Here is a 17,480-nt window from a genome sequence, read left to right on the forward strand (position 1 = left end):
AATAACTGGAGATATTATAAGCATCTTTCTTGGTCTAAGAAAAAAAAAAGAACCACACTGTTGCACTCTGGTCCTAGTCCACTTTTCAGATGAAAGTAAATGTTGCATTTCATTTAGAAATCAGCATCCAAGAGTCAGGAAGGAAAGAGGAACAGTGGAGAGTGTTTGAAGTCCAGTGTGAAGTTTCCACATGCTAATTTGGGGGGTCAGCAGCTGTTGTTGCTGCTTTTGGTCCAAAGTCAGTGCTGCTGTTTACCAGGAAGGGAACTTCATGATGCTATCTACTGACAAGCTTCATGGAGACGTCCATTTCTTTTTCCAGCAGAATCTAGCTACTGCCCACAGTTCCTAAACTACTACTTAATGGTTTGCAAACCATGTTACTGTTGTGCTCTGACCCGACCTGTGTGTGGTAGATGACAAACACAGATGAGTTGATGTTTGCTATCAAAGCAACCTTAGCTTGAGATGATGATGACTGTAGCAACAGGTTAGCAGGTCTGTTTGCTGTAAGCCCACAGTATCTCAACATAACACAGCTGGCGGGCCTAGAATTCCACCTGTTAACACCCCAAACCTTTCCAAGTGAAGCTAATTTTTGCTAATATGTTTTGGGAATTTACACTTTACAGTTTCTCTGTTGTGCTGTGAGATTAATCACTCGTGTCAAACAAAAGAATAGCTACATTGTGACTTCAGACCTTTGTGGCATTTAGAGAGCTATTTTATACGACCAGACCCCCGAGCATTTCCTTCCGCATCCACTCTTATGATTAGACTTTTCTTTACTGAGATATTCTCTCTTTGTGGTATTGCTGTAGCTCACTTCTACTTTTCTGCTTAAAATTCCTCCTGATATTTATTTTTATCCCAAGAAGCTAAAACCAACAGAAAGACTATCCAGCTATATTATTGGTGTTGATTTTCACATGATAAGTAAAGGTATCCAGAACGATGAAGGGTGGGTGGTCAAACAAGAAGGCAATATATATCTATGCCAGGTATATGTCAAAATCGGTTTGCTATGATGATGCATTTTATTGTTATTGTTGTTGTTTTTAAATAATACTCAGTGTAGGTGTCAGTGTATGTGTGTGTGTGTGCGCGCCTGTGTTTTCATTGTTCTGTCTTCAGCGGCAGTGCGACACTTATATATTTTTTTTCGGTGTGCGATTGATTATGCCTCATTCTTGTTTTCATGGGAAGAACGGCAGCACGCAGTAGATGGGGATTTCGAGTCAGGTTTAGGAGCTGTCTAAATTAATCTGTAATTTGCCTGAGCTCCTCCCGGTGACTTTTGGGCTGTGTTTTGGCGATTGGGTAGAATTGACATAGTTATGGTATTTAATCACAGAGGTCCTAAACACTGCTGTGCTCAGTGTGACTTGAAAGTTCACGTTTTCATTCTGTGGTCGGAAGAGTTCCAAACGGGTGAATCGTTTACGAATCGCGCATCAAACACAGCGGCTACCGTCAGCGCTGCTGGAGTCCGACACTGAGCGAAGAGGTAAAAATGACTTACTAATAGCAATTGCGACGTATATGCTAAACGAAAAATGACCACAAACTGCTGCCGGTTTATCTGGATGTGTCGTAGCGCTGTCATTAGCTTGGTGGCTAGGTGCTAGCTGGCGACGTTAAGGTGACAACAGACCGAGCGGACCGCGGCCTGGTTCTGCTGCTAACATAGTGATTGACAGCCTGTCAACTAACAAAGAGGTTTATTTTGCTGTGGTCGACAGTCTTTTTAAGTGTGCCCAAGGTTTGTTGTGTACTCTGTATGTCTATGTATAATGTGCCTTTGCTAGCTAGCTGGTTAGGCGTTTGTGTGTTCTGGCCATGATTTCACAGAGCCTGAGTAGTCGTGAATCAGCCTCAGCATCCACGGTGTGTGGCTCTTCTGCGGCCTGCTGCTGCGGGGGGTACCAGCCCCGCGAACTGTAAATTAGCCAGCTTTCTTCCTCCAAAGCACCCCAATGCTTTTTTACGTCTATTAAAAATCTAGCAGTGTTTACAGGCATTTATTCATCCATAAAGACGACAAGCATGCAGTGTTCAAGGGGAGTTGTCAATGCCAACAAGTCATGTTATGCGAAATGTTTACATGTAAATGGTTCGAATAGCAGTTAACATGCAGATCAAGTTATCATTTTGTTGAAAAGAAATTTTACATAGAAAATGGCAAATGTGTTATTTTGTCTATAAAATAATACATTTGCACGTGTTATTTCGGAACATCACAGTGGTGGCTATTAAAGGAAAAGCCACTGGAACTGAACATTTGCATTGTGCTGTTCCAAAATGTTTTTAAAAAGTCGAGTCCTGACCTAAAACCAACATCGAAACTAAAATAATTAGTGAAAGTTGTGAGAATTATTGAGTTAATGTTTATATAAACTGCATTGTCATATGATTAGCTGTACAGTAGGGCTGTAATTAAATAGTTGTTTTCGTCCTACCTTTTTCTTCTCTTTATATCAATGTATTTGTGTTTTGCACCACATAAAAAGTACATGTGCAACATTCCTCAGAACAACATTAAAAAACAACTGCATTTGATTTAGATGAAATGAAGTATGTTGAACTACACTGTGAGCAAAAGATGAATAGGTTATTGAGGTAATGACGAGCCTAAAGCTGTGCAACATTAAGGCTTAATACTTTGACCTGTTTTGTCTACCAATCAAAAAGTAGCTCATTGTGAATAAATTAAATTTGCTGCTCTCCCATTGCAGTATATAAACCTTAATTTCTCTTCCTGCTAAGAGTGGGATAAATAAACCCCCACACCTGTTTTGTCCTTCTGTGGTCAGAGTTGCACATATTTGTTCTGCAGCTGCCATGTCTGAAATGTACTGGCCTCCACGTGATTGTCTTTTTGCAATAATGACAGATATTGGAAAACAAAAAGTCAGTTTATCTCTAACCATAGTGGTACCTGTGTCTCACTAGAAGCTGGTGTCAGATCTCACAGTGAGCTGTGAGTTTTCTTCTCTCCCTGTCTCTGTTTATCCACCCTTCCGGCCACCCACACTCACCCTCAGAATTTGGCCCACATCAGATCCCAACCAAACAAGATGTTGGACTACATATAGACTACATAGCCCTCCACAGGTTGGCTTTGTTTTTTTTGTTTTTTTTTCCCCCTGCCACCCATTTTAGATCATCAGCTCCCCCCACCAGACAATCCTCTCGCTGGCTTGACTTAGCGTCATAATTTTTTTTTTTTTTTTTTGTTTTGTCCAAACATTGATAATTGACTTTTATGAATCAGCCCTGGAGGATTTGTGTAAGCCTAAACTTAGTTACCCTTAATTGTAGTTTTTCCTGTAACATGACTAATGCTGAATCCATTTCGCATTATGTGACCACGCTGGTTGCATAAGGTGGTGATATAGGCCTCCTGAGTCGATTCTCACAAACTGTACCACTGAATGACAAGTCTGTGAGCTAAACATGAAACATAAACAGATTAACAATCTACTTATGCAAATTAGTCACCGCCATAATATACATCACTGTGGCTGCTTTTGTTGTGAGTGAAGTGGGGTGTGCTGCATAGTTGATTTTTAGGCAGCAGTAGCTGCGAAGCTAGGAGGTCCTGGATCACCAGAGGAAGCCTGTGGCATGCACTCTACCCCTCTGGTTCTCAGGATGCAGGATGGGCTGATCAGTAGGACCGCCTGCCTGCGTCTAGACTCAACTAGCCACTTTGGCCCGTACCTCAAAGGAGAGGCTTGGATTTCTTGGGAAACTTTTCCTTCTTGTACACTGTAAATATTTTGCTTCCATCACTCGCGCTCTCATGCTGCTTACCAAATGTGGTCGTCCTGCTCTAAGCGCATACACCCCTCTGTTCTTTTGCCTTGCTGTTTGATCTTTGATGCAGGCCTGGCTGTTTAAAGAATAGCAAAGAGAAAGAAAAGAAGCATTGCCAGTACAATACAATAGCTTAGCTTCACAAGCAGGGTAAGTCTAGGTAAGTCCTGCTTTGAGGCACTTGATTCATGTTAGTGGAACTATCATCTTCACAGCCCACTGACTTTGTTGCATCATGCTTCTTATTTTGGCATCTGTATTTATGTGCAACACTAGATAGGGACATAGCTTCTTGCTAATAACACTGAGACTGTCATTGCTTTGTCATGTGATTGTTGCTGTGGTCAGGGGGGTGGGAAAGTGGAGTGGAATGTAAGCGCACCAGAGAGATCACACTGAGCTGCTCTCTTTTACTTGCAGAGGATTGTAGATTAAAATAGAAAAAGACTTAGCTGTGGTATTCAAAGTGACAATAGAAGTCGTTGAAGAAGTTGAACTTCACACTTTAACATATTTTTTTTATCCACTTTTCTTTCTCCTTACAGGTGAAAGGCCAGCCGGCCAACCAGCCACGTACAGCTAGCTGTCACTATGGATGCCTGTGCCCGTATTCGAGGAGTCCCAATCAGGTCCAGGTCCTCAGTACGGAAAGAGGTCTGTCTGTCAGGATGTATTTGCATTTAATTTTGCACACATGTGCAGTACACTCAGGGCTCCACCCAATGAATTGCCCAGTGGCTAAGGACTAGCAGAAAGGTATGGTGAACAAGTTGGTGGGCCAGCCACTGGCCCACTGGGAGTTTCACAGTGCTGAGTTCACCTGTGAACCAAACCAGCTGACTTGCCGCTATCAAGTTGTTTTTCTTGCAGTCAAGAATTAGTTGCACATTAAAGGAGTTTGATGAAGGCTATGACCTTTCAAACATTGCAACTCTCTTTCACAGTTCAAAGACTAATTGATGATTCCTGTGTGTGATTGTAAGTGTGAACAGTTGTCAGCCGCGTAAGTTTTGGCCCCCCAACAGTCTGCCGACCTCTCCAGAGCATACCCTGCCTCTTGTTCTATGACAGCTGGGAGGAGTCAGCATGGCACAGTATTTATTCCACTAAAATGTATTTAAAGTTTTGTTTTTTAAGTATGCTGAGGATTAAGATTATTAATATATACATCTACTAAGAAATTACACGATATACTTAAAGATTCAGCTGCTTAGTAGTCTATTAAGTAATGAATAAATGAACTGCTTTAATGTTACTAGTAAAAGTTTTGCCTCCTGGCCTTGGAGATCACTGCCAGTAAGATGCCTGCTTGGGAAGTGTTCACTTTTTCTTAGCTTCAAGTCGGTGTGATGGTTGAGGAATGAAGACACATGTATAAATACAAACAACAATGCTATGTAGACTCCACTGGATTTCAGTACAAAACTCAGTAACTATATGTTGCGCTTTTTAAAAGAATTTTGTTGCAAAGATATTTAATTTCCTCTCTTATGCCCGCTTGATTTTCATTGTAGTTTCTAATGCAGTTAATTCATTTTCATTTGAAAATGCACAGTCCTGTAGAACCTTATCAGGCATTTTAAAATAATGGGATTGCTTAGGATCTGCGCGTGTACGAGAAGGCAGATGCACACAGTCAAGTTCTTTTTTTGCATTCCTCGGTGCACGGTGCAGAGATGAATAAAAGTATACTCACTGAGGCTGTAGGCCAGTGTGTACTTCTATTTAAAACAAACAAACAAAAAGCTGCATGTCTGTTTGCAGACTGTGCGAGACAGTGGGGCGCAGAATGTGAAGAGCCTCTTCAGGAATAAAAAGGAGCTCTGTGGCATTGGTTTAGAGCTGCCAGCAAGAGACGCCACCAGGCTGACAGGGGTATGTCGCACAAACGCACCAGTGAAGCTCAGCCATGTTTAAACACATGACACATCAATATTGACCATCAGCTGTGCTTTTTCAGATTCACTTTGTGTGTCTGCCTGATGTAAGTGAAGGAGAAGATGTCACCCAGCAGGTACAACATGTTAGTTATGGACAGTAGGTCATACTTTGATGGTAGAGGACACAAAACTCAAAAACTAAATCTCTGAGTTCTATCCTGGTCTTTTAGTTACCACTTTGGCCTTCAAACTGGGGTGATTCTGAGTGTTCTTGTCCACCAGGCTCTGTCTTCTCTGTCAGGGGGGCTGTGTGAGCTTCTCAGGTCCCTCCACGTCCACAGCATTAAGAACGATGAAGTCCTGCTGCTCAAAGACTCTCGCAGGCTGCCAGAGCACAAGGATGCCGGACCTCAGGTATGTAAACGACCGTTTTTGTGTTAAATTAATTTGTTTTGTCAGCATGTCAAACAAAGCAGAAGTGATTGGAGAGAATAGCAGGAAATAAGAGTGGGTAAGTGTACAGCACTTACTGCCTATCCCAGTAAGTACAGTCGATTGGAAAAGGAGCTCTCTAAACTGACGACGGACACTTTCTCTTGTTTAACATTCTGGTGTTGTATCTTTTTAAATGCATAAAATTTTTGTTTTAGCCTCTCATTCTGGTCTTTAAAAATGTATTGACTAAAAGAGTACTGCAGTGCTTCACTATGCTTATTCAGACCCCAGCTTAGCTGCATTCCTTTTGCTGTCCTCGGGATGTGTTGGGATCTGAATTTATATGTGTAAGGTTAATGATACTTGACACATGTCCAAACACAGTAAATGTTTAATTTTAAGAAGATGTATTTTTAACAACCGCTAATCCAGTTCTAGCAGTTGTTGATTAAAAGTTTTCCCACTATGTAAGCAGATGTATGAGTCTCTCTCATGCTTCCAAAGAAACACAGGTGTGGGATAGGCTGACAGAGAAGTTGCTTTTGCAGCCGCCACTTTCCTGTTCCTGTGTGCCATGTTTGGGTTCACACAGACCCTGCAGCTCATTCTGTGGCTCTCTCGCCCCAGCTTTGTGAATTAAAGAGTGGGCTAGCACTAAAGGATTTTTGCGTTCTGCATATGCATCAATTTGCAATCAGGACACAGACATAACAATATACTTCCAGCCATCTCCCTCCTCCTGTGAGATAAAAAAAATGCCCATGTGAATTTAATTTACAAAAGTGATTGCTTTGACTGTCTGTCTGCTTGCTGGGTAAAAATGATTTTCTTCAAATGAGCTGAAAAATCACTAGCCAAACCATGCTGTCAGCAATTTTCATTTCCCCCTTATTCCCCTTTCTCATGCCATTTTCCTCTTCCTCCAGTATTGGTTAAAGACAGTGTGTGTGCTGAGGAATAGTTCCAGCACCAACGTTTACCCTCAAGCCAGTGTTCCAACTTTGGTGGGCCTGCTGGGGTGCTACATGGCAGGTCTCCGCTATACGCTGGAGCTTCAGGCTCTTCAGAGGGGCGCAGCTGAGCCCAACCAGCCAGACGAAGACGACACCAACCAGTCGGTCTCATCAATCGAGGATGACTTTGTCACAGCTCTAGAACATCTGGAGGAGGACGACACAGCAGACAATACCTGTAGGTTTAGCAGCCAATGCTTATTGGCATTTAGTGGCCTCTGGTTTTTGAGTCATGTGCAGAAAAGGATTTCTTTTTATTTTAATGCTCTCATAATGCTTGGTGGTATACCACTTGTAATTTCATGTATAATATAGACATTCCTATATTTTCCAAGTAGCACCAACTGGTAAAAAACTCCATAGTTGCGCTTAGTACGGGGAAGAGGAGAGAAGAGAGCAAAGATGCCCCCCCAAAAAAGTGTGACCAAACAAGGACCCGTGTCTGCTTTTTGGAACCTTGTTTGGTTTTTGAGGGGAAATAAAAGCTCTTTTGCAAGTATTCCTGCTTCTGTGGTCGGCTCTCCTCTGAGGAGGACTTTCGCAGCAGGCAGAGATTAGCAGGCCTGTCTCACACACACACACACACACACACACCCGCGCGCGCACACACAGACTGAGACTGGCAGGACAGTTGAATACTTGAAAATACTCAAATCTGAAAATACTTGAAGATTTTTGCCCTCAAACTTTGGAGGAAAAAAGTGACATTATACAGCAAAATGTAAAACACAGTCTGTTTAAAAACTCTAGTCCCGTGGCAGATACTTCATTTTTGATAATACAGCCTAAGAGTAGATTATTTGTTATTTTGCATATTGTTTTGAAATGTAGGGTTCAAATCAGCCAGAGGTGTGAATGTAAGTGTGGAAGGTTGTCTTTCTCTCCGGATTAGTCCTGCGACAGAGTGGTGACCTGTCCAGGGTGTACCCTGCCTCTCCTTCAGCATTGGTCGGAAATTATTTAAACATATAGACAGTGATTACTTAATAGGTCTTCAGCCAAATTGTGCTCAAGGTCATAGTTATCATTTTTTTCTACATTCTCAACACATCTAGCCCTATGGAAAGACTTGCATAGAATTATTAATATTGTGATTTAATGTGAAACAATTAGAATCTTACAAGAATAATGTAATATGTATTTTTTCCATCCGCAGCACTATGCTGTCATAATCTGTGCAAACTTTAATTAAAACGTCTCTAGAATGTAAATGGTTTCAGTTCACTGCTAGATGGCACTAATTAGCTATTTACTAGTTTTACTTGTCTGTTATTTTTCCACAGTGCCATGAGCACTGTGGAAAATCATCCTATAATCCCCTCTTTGCAATTGTTGCATCTAACCACTTTTCTCCTCTTTCTCCTTCATGTCCATCTCCACAGCTGCAGCTCCATTTAGTCATTTTAAAAAGCGTGATGTGGCTTCACAGACAGTCCCAGCCCACAAGAGAAAAAAGGAATTATCAGGCTCCCGCGTTATCATAAGCTCGTCTTCGAAGAAGTATTCAGCCAAACACAGATCTGGTCCTGACGTATCTGTCACAGTGCAGAGGTCATCGGGTGTGGAATCCCAGTGGACTTACTGCAGTCCTGGAGCTCGTCTCCCCTCACCTTTGATTCATGTCAGTGAATCAGAAGAGTCAGACTGTTCCAGCCCCAGCCCTATCATTTTCCTGGATGAAGTGGGCTACCAGAAGAGCCTGCTGGCCAAACTGGACATTCCTCAAGTGCCAGGGGGGCCCAGAGAGCGAGTTGAAGACTCAGATTCCGAAGTTAGTGAGTTTTTTGACAGCTTTGACCAGTTTGATGATCTGGATGAGCTCAACTCTGAGAGCTGTACTCTTACTCTGCCTCTGGATGCGATTAGTGTCCCAGCAGCACAGAAAGAGGCTGATGAATCTGGCATAAGTACATCATCTTTAAAATATGTTTCTAGGGGCTGCTCAACCAAGGGAATGAATCCTCACCGCTTTGATCAGCCCACTCTCCCAGCCAATGTGAAAAAACCCACGCCCCTGAAACCAGGCTCTCCTTACTCAATTCCCTCTGAGGTGCCGGATTCCCCTCGGCCTGTACAGACTCCCTCTGAGGAGAACGGTGGTCCCCTCTTCAGTCCTTTGAGCTCCTCTGCCTTCAGTCCCCTGGTGGACTCCAGCGGGCCACTGGAATACTTCTGGAATACAGAGGCAGATGGACAAGATGACTCTGAGCTACGTAAACCTCAGGATCTCTGTTCTTTGTATAAGACCTACTCAGACTTTGCTAGCAGTCTGTCCAAAGAAATTCTTGGATCTGTCTGTGGCTACCAGTCTGCTGTCGACATCAGTGACAACAAGAATCTCTCCTGTGTCTGCCACAAGGAATTTAAGAACCCTTCAGGATACCTGATGAAACTCTCAGAAATACAGGAGACTGTGACGGTGGCCAAGCTGCAGAAGAAATCCCAGTCTCTGAAAGATGGTATTCAGAGGTTTGCCAGTGACCTTGTGGAAATGAGCTTGGGCAGCGCTTTGCGAGACCTCCAAAAAGGGGTGTCCTCCTGCACCACCACCTTGTGCCACCTAGCTGCTCGACTTACCTCCTCAGTATTTCAAATGGCCTTCCATGAGATTGGCATGCGACGTGCATATGTACTGAAGGAGCGGGCAATCAACGGGCTGGCCACTTTCCTGGTTGGAGAGGCCGTGTCCGCAGCGCTCAAAGAGTTCCTGACTGTGAAGAAGCAGATTTTCCACAGCACTGTATCACGTTTTGCTGCTGATCTGGCTGAAGAGCTTGTTTTTGAAGGTATAATGGAAGTATGTCAGTTCTCCCACCCCTCAACGCCTCTCACCCCAAGTGATTGGTCTTTTGGCCATGGGCAAGAGGAAGAAGAGGAGGAGGTGGTGGTGTCCTCCTATGCTTCAGACCTTTCTGAGTCTGTCATCCAGGAGGCCTTCATAGAGCTCTCTCAGGCAGATGTTGCCTTCACAAGCCAAGCAGCTATAAGTGTGTCTGTGGACAACATCTGTTATGTCAGTGCACATAACACCTGCACTCATACCTGCAGCACCTTTGCTAACCAGCAGGTTTTAAGTGTAGCGGTCCCAGCGGAGGATGCTTCTTGTACTGTGAAGAAAGCCCTGTTCACTGTATCAGGAATGGCCAGCTGTATTCCTGTGCCCCAAGCAGGGCACGCCCTCTCCAACCTCCAGGATTCCGAGGAGACCACTCAGCAGAGGTCTAGCTTGTCACATACCCCACCGACCAGCCCCAAAAGATCAACTGTGTCATCCTCTGACAATGCCACGTCTCCACTAACGGCCCTTTACAGTCATGGAACTCAGACCTCTCTACCAGCAGGAGAGCCCTCCCAAAAACAGTCTTCATTCCAAAACTTCTCTGGCAACATGGTGGATTTGATAGTAACTGAGGCTTGTGAGCTAATAACTGCCTCTAAAATGAAGAAGGGTTTGGGCGACTGTGCTGACTTCCTCACAAAGACAATCAGGAGCCGCAGGGACTCTTACGATGCTCTGGATTCCCCTTCAAAGCAAGGAGTTGTCAGGGAAAGTTTTAGATATGACTATACAGATTCTGGGCATGTTAGGCTAGGTGGCCCTATGGGACAAGAAAATAATCCTCCCATTTCCTTTCAGACAGGCACTCTAAACCAGGGGAGTTACCGATGTGAGCGAGGCCCCAGGACCAGGGGTGTGTCTGAAACACATCCTGTGATGATGAATACTTTGGAAGTGCCGGGTAATGAGACGGGTGGACAAAGGAGGATATCCGCTACTGTGGATGATTCAGCTCCAAACTCTGGACAGAAGTCTGCTGCGACTCCTGGTACTCCTCCGTCCACCCCCCAGCAGCCCAGTGAGGTGTCCAAAGAGAGACAGATAAAGCAGTTCTCCAAAAAGCTGAAAAGCAAGCTGGCTAAAGAATTTTCCCCTGCAACACCACCTCCAACCCCTCACTATCAGCCTGAGCTGGGCCCGGGACCAAAAGACACCATCCCAGATGCAGACAAGGCAGAGTTTATGCTCAAACTGATGAGATCTCTCTCTGAGGAGGCTGATGGAAATGAGGAAGAAGAGGAGGAAGAACCGGCAGAAGAAGGCGGTGTTGGAGTCATTAACACATGTTCAGAGAGAGGGGGCGGCCGACACACACCCAGCCCGATGTGCGCTCGCGTAATGTCCAACAAGGAAGCTCTCCACTATGCTGAGCGGTTGGCGTGCCACATCGTCTCGATGGCAACAGAGATGGACACCCTAGGAGGGGCGGAAGAGGAGCAGGGAGAGATGAACCAGGGCAGTGAGAAGAGGAGAGACAGTGTGGCTCAGTTTTCAGAGCAGACCCTCAACTCATTGTGGGTGTATGCAGGAGAAGTGGCGGGAGAGGTAATTAGTGATGTGAAGAGGATGGTGAGCTCTGGACAGCAGTGCCCGTATCACAGAGCTCTCAGAAGAAGAAGCTGGGACAGATCTAGCTCCGAATGTTTGCATTACCACCACAGACATCACTCTCAACCTGGTACAGATCAGAGCAGAGACTGGAGGTTAGGAAGGCTGGCTGAGCAGTGGTCCAATGACCTGATTGCCTCGGTCTCCCAGTCTTCCACCTCTGCTTCGAGCACTGTGTCTATCTCCAGCTCTGGTCTATCCTCTGAGTATCCCAGCTGTGAGAGCGTGACAGATGAGTATGCCGGCTACCTCATTAGGGTGCTGAAAAAGGAAGGGGGGAGTAGGGAGTTAGTCCTGGACCAGTATGCAAGCCGTTTGGCTTATCGTTCTATAAAACTTGGCTTGGCTCACGCCAGTCGTAAAATAAAGCAGAGATCCTCTAGTGCACGTCTTCGCTCCTCTAAGTCTCTGCCAGATGAATGGAAATCGTCTTGTAGTAGTAAAACGTCATCAGCCAAGGATCGAACAGAGATGGATAGAAACACCCAGTGTTGTTGCAGGGACTCTGAAGAGCAGAGTAAGAGGGAGTACATGGATCTAGTCCACTTTGCTGAATCTTTAGCATATAATATCACCTGTGATGTCACACGCAAGCTCCATCTCTCCTCTGTACGGCTGCCAAAGTCTTTCACTGACTCCTGTCTTTATAAAAAATCCAAACTGGAAGACATGGCAGAGAATCTCATCAGGAGCTCCTTCTCCTGCCCTTTGCTATCCAAGGAGGGTAAGAGCAAGCACTACCACAGCACAGGGAGTCTCTACGATCAAGGTTACAGTAGCAAGGTGATGCAAGTCATTGAGCATTATGCCAGGAAAATAGTGGATGACACGCTGAAGATAAGCGTGGCTTCAGTTTGCCATTCATCACGGGAGCACCAAGACCATGACAGACACACTCACACACAGAGGTTGTCTGAGGGCCCAGTTCTGGTCCGGGCAATGGGGGAGAGGCCATGTTGTTGCTGTCAAGTCCAGGAGTGTCCATACTGCAGCAAGCACAGCAGGCACCACTACCAACCTGTGCTGCAGAGGAGGAAAAGGGGAGGAGACTGTCAAGCAAGAGTGCTCTCTAGTCTGGAGATTCCAAAAATCCACATCGACCTGGACCACAGGGTGGCATTTGCAGAGGAGATGGTGTCCATGGCAATGGATACAGCAAAGCGCGAGCTGAGCAACACCAGCCTTAATGCTGACAGCGGGATCGGCCATGATGGCACCAGCTACGCCGAGAGCCTCACTGCTGAGATCATGACATCAGCCCTGTCCAACATATGCCAGGCTGCCCTTACCAGGTACACACTTCCCAGTTCACATCAGGAATGTGTTTGTTTGCCCCGAAATTCATTCCATGCATACGTTTAATCAATGGCCAGGCCATAAACATGTGTTGTAACCTATAATCAGCTTTGTTTCACTTCTTTTGACAAACATTTTAATGTTTTATTTTCCCAGTTTTACTGCACTGACATGTGACTATTTGCATTGTTATTGAGGCTTTTTTTCCTTTCTCTCTCCTTTGGTTTCTTTGTATTTAGTGCTTCGGGTAGGGAAACCACTGAGTCCACTGTGTCCCAGCAGCTGAGTGTTGGAGATGACAGCCTGGGAAGCTGGTCTAACCTGAGCTTTGAAGATGAGCACCCAGATGATAACAGCAGCTTCCTCCACCTCAGTGACAGGTAAACACACCTAACTTTATATCTATCACCTCTAGAGCACAGTCCAACTTGGTGCTTTAAAATATACGTTAGAATGGGGTCTGAGAACATTTGTAGTGCATTCCTTATTATACACTTATTTATGCACAGCTTTTTAACCAGAATTTGAAAGAAAGAATCAGATTGTGATTTATGGAGTGGCTAGCTACTAGTTATACTCCATAAATGTGTATATATGTATATGTATATATGTTATACTAACATATAAAGATTTTTTCCTTTGGATGATTTTTAGCTTCAAGCTTTTGTTTGTGGCAATAAAAATTTTTACCTAAGGCACTTTCACTAAAACATCTGAAGAATCCTTGAGAGTAAATAAACTACATACGGGGGCGCTCCCCTTGAGAATTAAAGGTTTGGTTGTTTTTTTGTTTTTTTTCCTGTTTTGCATTCACACCCACAATAGGAACTCTAATGTCACATAAGAACCAGCTGGTGGTTGGGTTAGCAACTATAGCAACCACAACAAGTCTGAGAACAAAGTGATCATAGCTGTGTGTCGTGGGTTTCATGATTAGCTTAGTTGGAAAGCAGACATGCAGATTTTGACTTTATGGTTGAAATCACCTAGTTTGTGCTCCTTGAGGTGACATTACCAGTAACTGTCTTTGTGTGTTGTTATACCTTGAATGTGTAATGACACAGAAGTCTCTGCAGCTCCCAATAACCCTCATGATCACCACCAGATCCCAGACTAATAGATCCTTTGTGCCTGTTTTAACGTATGCCAGTGGCACAGTGGTTAGCACAGTTGCCTCACAGCAAAAATGTCCTAAGCTCAATTCCATCATCAGGTTGGAGTCTTTCTGTGTGTGATGCATGTTGTAGGATAGGCTGGATAGGCTCCAGCCCCCCTGCGGCTCTGTAAAGGGTAAGCGGAACCACAAGCAGAAGCAATCAAGAAAAGATAAACAGAAAAGAACTTCATAGAGACCAAATTATGCTTTATAAACTGCTTACTGTATTATGGGAAATCTCCCAGTAGTCTGATACTATAGAAGCATAACTAAGGGGTGGTTCAGGGTTCCTTGATCCTGTAAGCATTAAAAAGGAACATTTTAAGCCCATTTTTCAAAGCTGAGGGTCTGTCTCCAGACTTTGTCAAAAATTCCCTTTTTTGATAGAAGGTAAACGAGGCGCGACAAAATGCGACGCACAGCACATTCTAGGAACTTTGATTGTTGCTGGTTGCCGATACACTGAAAACATCATTTCTCAGATGGTGTAATGTTCAGTACCAATTATTTTGTATATGATTTAACCCACATTTAATTACCTAACGTTAAATGGAAGAGGTTTACTACTCAGAATAAATGCTAATATTAATATGGGGGAAAAAACCCCCCAAAAATTAGTAGACAGTGGAGCTCTTTAATGGTTTATTATTGCATTTCACTGTTTAGCTAACAAAACTGAAATGGTGCAAGCATCATCCTGAGAAGTTTTCGACAGGTAAGCTGAAATAAACCTTGCTGTACAAACATGAACATAAATACTTATTTATTTTTCATGTTCCAAACTCCGCACCATGGCCAAGACTAAAGAGCTTTCCAATGATGTCAAGGACAAGATTGTGGGCCTACACAAGGCTGGAATGAGCAACAACTGTGACGCACTAACACTAACTGACCTTACTGCCCCAGGGTGCCGGCGTTTTAGTGCTGTCGTGGAAGGAAAGCACCGGTTTGCACAATCTGCATTGAACTTTGTTTTCTGTGGAATGCTTTCAAAATGTTTAAAATCTCAGTTTCTATTTTCTTCAGTCCTCCTGTTTTGCTGTTTGTGCTACATTCTTCTTCAGTATTGTCTAGTCTTGGCAGACGATATAGGCAATACTGCCCCCACAGTTTCCTGTAGTGTATTGCAGTTACAACACATTTATTAGCATATGAAAATGTTAACAATAAAATTCCACGTCAAATAATTTTTATAGTCGTTGCAGCTCTGCTTGGTGCAGACTGATACTGCATACAAGACATGCAGTATCAGTCTACATGTGGGTATGCAGTAAAATGTTTTTTCATGTTTTTGTGACAGCTGCTACTATTTCTTTTGTCACAGCAAGTAGTATCCTTTTTTTCATCAGGTTATCTATCATATGTTTCTGTATTTAGTTGTTTCAGAATGGACAGTCTGTTAATGTCCAAGCAGAAGACATCGAATGTAATCTATTGTTCTTAATTGGTTTGGGTTCAGAATTTAAAGCCTGAGGTTATACTTTGATCATACTGTGTCACTTTATGTTTTTGGGGGGTTTTTTGGAGGGTTTTTTTTTTGCTCCCGTTGGAGCCATTTTAGGAGTCTTTTCTGCAGTTCATTGTAGATGTAAGGTTTCCCAAAGACAGTGCAGATTGTATGTTTTTCCAAAATCATTTAAACTTGACTGCCAGAGTGCAAGTTTTCTCTGATTTATGTTGCATTATATGTGAGGGTTAAAGGATAAGTATTTTAGATTACTGTCTATGTTACCAAGTTCTAAGTAGTTGTAGGCATGACCGATTTGGTCTTCTTGTCTTGGATGGACATGACCTATGTTTGTGTGTGTCAATTTAAAAAAGGGAAAAAAAAGTGAGTGAGTCTGATAAAGTCTCTGGGAAATGGGCTGTTGACAGTTCTGGCAGGGGTTGATATCTCTATGGAAGCAAACCTGACAATGGGTTTGTTCCCAATATGCTAAAAGAGCATATTGTGTTAGCATTAAGTTATTTTGGCCATAAGGGCAAAGTTAATGTGTCATAATATTTTCTAAAGGTGTGTCTTTAAGTGCTCACCTCTCTTCAAGTGCTGTTTCTACTGGAACAAAGTCCACCATGTGTAATTCATAAGACATTTCAAAGGCCTGCTGCTACTATTTCCGCTCAGCAGATGAAATAACGGGGGGAAAAATTCCTTTATGAGTTTAGCGAGACCGAGATCAGGCTCACTGACTAGATGAATCACCTCTCAGTATGCCATTCAGACCACACCTGCCGCTGAGGTAATGCAGATTAATAGAGGTATTTTTAGATATCAGAAACATCTCTCCCTTTTAGTTAGGCTATAGCATGCCACGGTATGCAGGTTCCAGCCAGCACGGCTAATCATTCACTAATTATAGCGAGAGTGTATGTTGTTATGCTTCTGTTGCCAGCTGGTTGTCCCGCTGGAAGCCACATGATTAACGAGATTATGTGAGAACAAAAATGTAATGATCTCACATCTCAGGACTTTAGCAACAAATGGGCCCAGTCAACATTAAAGCTGATTCAGGGAGGTGTACAGTGGAAAAAACCTGCATCATTTGAAGAATCCTCCTCTGTTTTTTCAACCTCACCTGACATTTAAAGGATTATTCCAAATACCAGAAATGGTCATCCACCTCCGTGTTGTTTATTGACGATACATGACAGTAAGCTCTTATAGCAAATGTGATGAAACTGCTTATTACATCCTGATCTTTTGTTGCATTTTGGTAGCTCTCTGTGTTAGCCACTTACTGTGTCAGTGTTACAGCGGTGTGTTACCTGCCTTCTGTGTCCAGCAGTAATGGGAATAGCAGTAGCTGGAGCAGTCTGGGCCTGGAGGGGGAGGCGTGTGAAGAGCACTTGTCATTCTCCCCCTCTGACAGGTTGGTCAGCACCTGATTGGCATGGATATCCTTGGAAAAGAAATGCACACAAGACATGGGGGTTTACCTAGAATGTGACAAAGAATGAACTGAATTTGCTATGAAAGCACCACAAAGTACTGAAGTATGTGATAGATCCACCAGTGGAAAATCTTTCTTCATCATATGAAAATGATTTAAACTGCCACTCGACAATATTCTGATTTATACTTTGTCTCATACTAGGAACCACCAGCCCCCTAACATGACCATACTTGAGCTTTAAACATTAATAGGCTTGACATGGCAAATGCTTGTTGATGCTAATCTTAGCATGCAATGTGTTGCTTAAGTTTTGTTGGTTCTGCATTGCTTGCATGCAATTTTTTGTCTTTGTGGGAAATATGTAGTGTTATTATTTTGTCCATGTTGTATTACCTCTGAACAGCCAACCAGTCCCTGAAGAACAACGTGGAGGGTTATTTTTCATTTAATTTCATAGTTTTAGAAACTGTAATGTATTAACTTTCAAATTAAGTCTCTTGCATGCATTATGACCAGGCATCCATCCCCCCTCCCCCCCCC

General features: G+C 43.4%; 1 protein-coding gene across 7 annotated transcripts in view; it reads left to right on the forward strand.

The window, feature by feature from the left end:
- Positions 1-977: 977 nt before the first annotated feature.
- The window catches only part of akap11 (A kinase (PRKA) anchor protein 11), a 26,229-nt gene continuing 9,726 nt past the window's right edge, over positions 978-17,480 (forward strand). Inside the window, exons 1-9 of one of the 7 annotated variants that reach the window (XM_042227771.1) lie at positions 978-1,001; positions 4,365-4,473; positions 5,584-5,694; positions 5,780-5,833; positions 5,982-6,113; positions 7,061-7,325; positions 8,530-12,886; positions 13,130-13,270; positions 16,830-16,916. In XM_042227771.1, coding sequence (XP_042083705.1) covers positions 4,411-4,473; positions 5,584-5,694; positions 5,780-5,833; positions 5,982-6,113; positions 7,061-7,325; positions 8,530-12,886; positions 13,130-13,270; positions 16,830-16,916 — 5,210 coding nt within the window. In that variant the 5' untranslated portion in view covers positions 978-1,001; positions 4,365-4,410. The other 6 variants (XM_005940033.3, XM_005940037.3, XM_005940039.2 and 3 more) reach the window with 6 other exon arrangements.

The sequence above is a fragment of the Haplochromis burtoni genome, unplaced genomic scaffold, assembly GCF_018398535.1.
Source record: "Haplochromis burtoni strain Fernald_Lab_line unplaced genomic scaffold, NCSU_Asbu1 Contig_280, whole genome shotgun sequence".
Lineage (NCBI taxonomy): Eukaryota > Metazoa > Chordata > Actinopteri > Cichliformes > Cichlidae > Haplochromis > Haplochromis burtoni.